At 39.0% G+C, this 6561-nt stretch overlaps 1 protein-coding gene across 1 annotated transcript in view; it reads left to right on the forward strand.

The window, feature by feature from the left end:
* nell2a (neural EGFL like 2a) overlaps nt 1–6561 on the forward strand; it is a gene marked incomplete in the record, with an annotated part of 74909 nt that overhangs the window by 10198 nt on the left and 58150 nt on the right. The window contains 3 exon segments of the mRNA XM_035664408.1: nt 1304–1477; nt 3025–3121; nt 5720–5792. Of these exon segments, the coding sequence (XP_035520301.1) occupies nt 1304–1477; nt 3025–3121; nt 5720–5792 (344 nt within the window).

Consider the following 6561-nt stretch of genomic DNA (forward strand, 5'->3'; position numbering starts at 1 on the left):
ATTTGTATATACTAACAGCTATATAACAGCAATGCATAGAGATCCCATGTTAAAATCTCTGTTGTGTACAATGTCAAAATGCATTCTAAGATACATTTTTTAAAACTTACCAATTGTGAAGTTCATTTAAGATGCATATTTTAGCAGTGTGAGATGGAACAAGAGCCTAAAATGTGTGTGAATACGATAAAGCTGTTTATAAAGCCCCACTGATAAACCATAATTAAAGTTGTCTAAATTTAGTACCACTCTCTGTTTTTGTCATATCAGCAGTCTATGTTGATTGAAACCTGAATATTTGTATTTGATGAGCATTTAGATGTTTTACACGCTGGTTGAGTAAACAAAGCAAAGCACCCTGTATGCCAACGTATTATTCACAGTCCATCAATGATCCAAACATTGAGTCTGTAATCGTGGATCGAAAACTGATGAGACACTATCTGCAGTTAGCATGCTAATGTTTTCCATTAGTTTGAGGTAGCTGAGCCGTTGGATGATCAGAACGGCAATCTGAATCCACATAATGCATTGATTGAACAGTTTGTACATTAAATTCAGTCCTGAGAGGAGCGCTCACAGGGATGTTAATGACTTTCTCTGCTGCTGATTAGCTTTCCCAGCCATTCATATGCAACAAAGCAGTACTGCATGGTTTCTTTTGGAAACATGGCAAAGACTAATTCTAAGTGTTAGCTAGTGCATTTATGGTGCCGGGATGAATGTGCATGCATGGCTTGGGGAGAGTAAATCTATTAGATTGGGTTTGCAGATAAATAAATTTCATTGATATACTATGCACACAAGTGTCTAGTTTTTATTTTTAATAATGTTTCTAGAAAATGACTCTAGTTTAAATAACTCTGTCCTTAAAGGCAGGGGTAATGAGTGTGCATCAGCAGCTCTTTCTATTAGTGTCACTCTGCTGGGTGAATCTCAGTGGAGAAGAGGATTCTATGAGAATACTAATACGCCAATGTAAAAATTTGAAGCTCTACATTTGAGCCACTGTTGTGTGTTGCTGATGTTGCACTTAACAGCCATATAGTAGCATGATGTGATTCAGTTCTAAATGGTGTTGCAAATCTGGGGGAGACGCGAGGGCACAGCTTGGAAATGTGACGTGTGAGAAGCCCCAAGTTTAGACACTTGGTGTGATGCATGCAGGTTACAGAAATAAGGATTCAGTTCGAGTAATGACACCTAAATGCAACAAGATCTGCTGCACAATGCAGATTCTCAGAGAAACTTGTAATTTTGTGGCTGTTACTAAAGACAGGTTGCTGGCACTTTTGTTCTGCAGGTTCCTGGAGCTGGAGAGCAGTGGCCAGCGCAGTGAGGTGCGTCTTCACTATCGTACCAAAGGCCAGCAGGCCCATACTGAGGTGTTCCCTTACAGCCTGGCTGATGACCAGTGGCACAAAGTCTCTGTGGCCGTCAGTGCCTCTCATGTCATACTACATGTCGACTGCAACAGGTAAGATGCTGAGGATGTCTATATTAGATGTGACAGTAAAATATGAAATTAACGCCATTTGTGTTGTAGTATGGGAGAATACAGATGTGTATGACAAGGGAGGCTATTCAGAAACTGCAGCTCTAATCCCACATAATACACTGATATCAGCCCAGATACTGACTTTATTAAGTGGATCGGGTATTGGCCATGATGTGATAAATCCACATTAAAGTCAGTTAATTCCTTTAGTTCATTTTTTTGTCAATAGCACTATGATATTCAGTTACATTCATTGAGTTGCTTATTGTTTTACCACAGCAATATCCCCCCTTATGTTACCTTACATGAAAATTATTCCAATGAGTTCCACACAGTGGGTTGTACCAGATATTACATTTCGGAAAACAGTCATTACCTGAGTTGGGGTATTGGAATTGTTAGAGAAAAAAATCAGCGGATCGGGGCATCCTCATTTTAAATTATCATCTGAGGCTGTCGCGTAGCATCTCTTTTTTTGTAATTTCGTGAAAGTGTCCTTGAAGAAAAAATCTACAAAGTGGTATATGGAAAGGTTTCAGCAGGAAACACTATACTACTGCAGTAGATGGGCACTCATGTACAACACTCCTATTCTGTCATTGTTGTGGAACAAAACAGTAGAAGATTTATATAGATGCTAAAAAAGGGTTTTGACCATTGCATAAAGTACACACAAAGAATGCCAAAGTGAAATTATTTTGGTTAAAGTGCACACTTTCAATTTTGAAACTACCATAAAGTACAACAATGGTGGCTATAACCCTGCTGGGATTGGGTGGGCCTGGTGCATCATTGAACACAATTGTGAATCCACTGAGAGATCACATTCTTGTTTTGTATATCTCGTTTCCACCAACACAGTGACGTTAGTCAAAACTGTATAAGTGATCAATCATAATGGGGCAATTTGCATCATACAACCCCCCTTCACTACCCTCCTCTTAATCAGGGTTTAATGCTACCTGCTACCTGGCCTTTTAATCAGGAATGGAAAAATCTTTTTTTATAGCGACGTTTAAAAACGATTTAACCAATTGCCGAAAGGAGAGAGAGAGAGAGAAAGAGAGAGAGAGAGAGAAAAGAAGAGTACGGACTTAAAGAAATAGGTGAAACTGATTTGTCAATTATTCAGTGTAATTCTGTGGTTAAGCAAGTGTTTGGAACTACACCACGGACGGGAGTCTCCTTAACCTCAGTCAGCTGTCTCATATCAATTGGTCCAATGCAGGTTGAATGCACCTTGAGCTGATCCAGATCATATGTGCATCTGCTGTATGAAAGGGGTGTTACTGTTTGAGTGTGAAGATCCTCTCTGGCACAATAAAAGAAACAGACGGCAACGCCATGTGTGTCACAGAAAGCATGTGGCTATCTTTACCCTCCTAAGGGAAAGAGTTAACTGAAGGATTTAACAGGCCACCACCTGCAGTGAATGGGGGGAATTTAACTGGGTAAAATAGGCGAAAAAAAAAGCTTTGAAAATCATGAACGGAAGATGCAGTGACCATTCTCTACTTGCTTTGCAGGATCTATGAACGGGTTGTGGAAGCCCCCTACATGGACATACCTGAAGATGCTTCTTTCTGGCTTGGACAGAGAAACGCTGCTCATGGCTTCTTCAAGGTTAGCACTGGCTCTCTGCATGAATGCTAATGCCTGTCCTAATATGAGATAAATTATTTTCAATGGCATAAACAAATAATGCATCTCAGTTTTTCACTCCATATTCAATTTTGGTTTATGCTGTATCTTCTCCCTCTTTGTTTGGCTTGTTTGGTTTTATTTATTATAGCTGTTGGATTTAATTGCGTGCATTTCTCAAGGCTTACCATTTTAATTTGAGGGTTGCTCTGCCTACCATAGGAATTGACTTTTTTTTGTGTCATTGTTCCCTTTCCCTTAGTCTGCAGCTAAGCCCAGTGCAATTATCTCAGCAACCCCCACAACACTGATTTGGGAGAAATCATTAAATAGCCTCTGGACTATGCTCATTAAGCTTAGTCTATAGTCTTGTTTATCAGACAGGGAGACATATATTGTCTCTCCCAGACTGGACTGCACTCCAAGATTTCCCACCTGGGGAGAACACTTGGGGCAAAATGTCAGCTCACCAGCAACTATAACTATTTTAATCAGTCTGCTGGTGACTGACTCTGTGTTTGATGGTGTGGTTATATTTGTGTGTACCTGCGTGTGTGTGTGTTAATGCTTTTACACATTGTGTCCAGGCTGTTGAATTTCCTCTGTGTTAATTGGTAGATGAAAGAAGCCTTGGAGGTCACCCACTAATCTTGTCACGCAGCAGCATCTCTCCTCGCCACTCTCTGAAGCCTTGATTAGTTGCTAGGAAGGCACGTCTCCTGTTAAAATACACTGCTTCATTAGTACACACGCACTCCCACACATTCACACAGTCAATGTCTGGATGCGCGTGTCAGCTGAAGACGGGAGAATCACATCCCTAACAGTAATAGTGAAGGCTTGAATCAGAATGAGCGTATCTGCACGTCTGCTTCACAACTCAATAAGGTCCTTTTTATTTTTATTTTTTTTACAGTCTACGCACATCGTAAGATTGCTAAATCTATTTTATCGTGCCTATCTAGTGTCACAGTTTTTCAATTCCATCAGCGGTGTATCACTTGTGGTTGATTTGTATGCTGATCAAACAATTTACTTTTAATTCAGGTAATCCCAAATGCAACAAGAAACCGCAACTGTTGAAATTTGCAAATCAGATTTTATTTCACAGCCAGATTTCATTCTGGAGTTATTTTTTTTAGCCTGGCGGGATATATTTTCTGATGATTGTTTGCATTTTGTAGAAAATTACTGTTAGTACTTTCCCAGCATCCTCAGTGATTCAGCCCTCATTCTGCTACTTCTTGCCTTTCACAAATTCACATTTCCAGTACAGATGGGGCAGCCGTCAATGTCCGACATGTTACTGCATGCATACTGCAGTAAACAGAGTTTTTTGCTTTGTTTGTTGCTCCAAGGTGCAAAGAAAAGTGTAGCAAGTTGACTCTGCTTAAAGACGCAGTGAAATGAAAAATACATTGTTAATTGTTCAGTTGCTTCTTCTCTACTTCCAGCATTTGGTGATGTTCATGGGTTCCAGCCTTCAGGCAGTCATAGCCTGCAAAGCCAAAATTAGGAAAATTGTGTCACTGTCTAAATATTTCTGGAGCTAACTGTAAATCCCTCTTGTAACACAACCCCACCCACATATTCCGTTGCATTGGGACATATGTAACATTACTGAAGTTAAAGACGCTCTTTTTTCACCGCTACTTAACTACACACTCAAAAAACCATAGGTAGTAATAGCCGATAATTTTTCAGAGTACAGATGAAGTTTACAGTAGATGCATATGAACAATGTGTACTCTGACTGCGGATAAATGTATAGTTTTACGGTTTCAGTTTGATAGACACAACTCCATCTGCTTCCATTATAGTGCCTTGCCATAAAAAATCAGCAAATAATTTCCACAGGATTTTAAATTTATGGCCGGTAAATTGAAGTGGCAAGACAATTTAAAAACAATTTCTCCTAAGTTGCACCCCTCCACGTCTGTAAGGGAAATACATGCACTCAAGGAATGAAATAGGCCAGGTTACCATGGCGACAGAGTGTTCTTGTATATGTATGTATATGCATGTGTCTTTGTGTGTGTGTGTTTGGGCCACAGAACGAAAGTAGCTATCAATTGGGTCTTATGATATCAAATTGAATCTGTATCTCCTGTTTATGCTTATAAGAGGAGGTTGGAAGGAAAAATAAAAATTCTATCTACCTACTAAAACTCCCACATCATCATCATTGGTTGAATAAACTTCCTATTCGTGTTTGGTTATGAGATCATTCATCCGAGCGACAACCTAGGACATATATTATTTCCCAACTAACTTCTCTGTCATTTGCACTCTCTCTCTCTCTCTTTGATTTATTGCTGTTTCACTGTGTTCAGTTTTATGATTGCATCATTTACCAAAGCTGTCATAAACAGGGCTTTTGGTTTTGTGTTTGCATGTCCTGCAGACGCTTGGGTTGCATGTTATCTCATGTGGAAAATGTACAGTTAGCACACTTAGACACCGCCGCCCCTCTGGGTCCTTACCCACTTAGTACACATTAACATGCTTCATCTCATTTTATTGCCTTCTGTTAGGTGCTATTGTTCTTGATTGAAAAGTTTGGTGTGTCTGTGTGTGCAGGGAGTGATGCAGGACGTGGAGATCCTGGTGATGCCACAGGGTTACATCTCACAGTGTCCAGATCTGAACAGAAGTGAGTGCAGTCTCTTACTTAACACATTAAAGGAGCATTTTATTGAGTGTTTAATTTGATTTAAATTACTTCTGGTGCTTATTTTGCTAGGCACTTGATTGCCCTGATTTGCTTTTTTATTTAAATTCTTGAAAAGACTCTGTGCTCACTGGAGTAAAACAACTTTAACACAGCTTAGCAATTGAGGAACAATTCTTCCCTTAATAAAACGTTGGTTAATAAAATGTTTTGCAAACAATTAATCAGTAAAAGGGAGAATTCCCACCATCTTTTCTGTAGAAGTGTGGAATGTATTCTTTACTTTATGAATTCATATGGCTGGCACTATTTTCTTTGACCTGTTCCACCATGGTGGCTGTTGTAACTTGTGCTAACTATTCAGACTGCCAACTGCTTCTCCTGCTAGCAGGGAAGATACACAAACATCTCATGGTTTAAAATGGTATTTTCACATCGATTTTATGTCCCCATACATCTCCAAGTCGCCAGAGGCCACTGCTTACTGTAGTTTAAAGTAAATGAGGTCCTCTTGCAGAGAGGATACCTCAGAATATGCTTCCAATAATAGAAAGTAAAGACAGAAATGCCAGTGAGCTGCTGCTGTTGTCCCTTTAGGTTTTGTATTTTTTACTTTAAATCCTATTTAAGTCAATATTAAAACATGTAGATGTTTAAAGGGTATTAGTTATATATATATATATATATATATTTATTTATTTATTTATTTCAAATTAATTAAATTAAAATTAAAATTATAAATGCATGATGG

This window comes from Morone saxatilis, unplaced genomic scaffold (genome assembly GCF_004916995.1).
Source record: "Morone saxatilis isolate NCDOM2014 unplaced genomic scaffold, NCSU_SB_2.0 Contig2, whole genome shotgun sequence".
In the NCBI taxonomy this organism is placed as follows: domain Eukaryota; kingdom Metazoa; phylum Chordata; class Actinopteri; family Moronidae; genus Morone; species Morone saxatilis.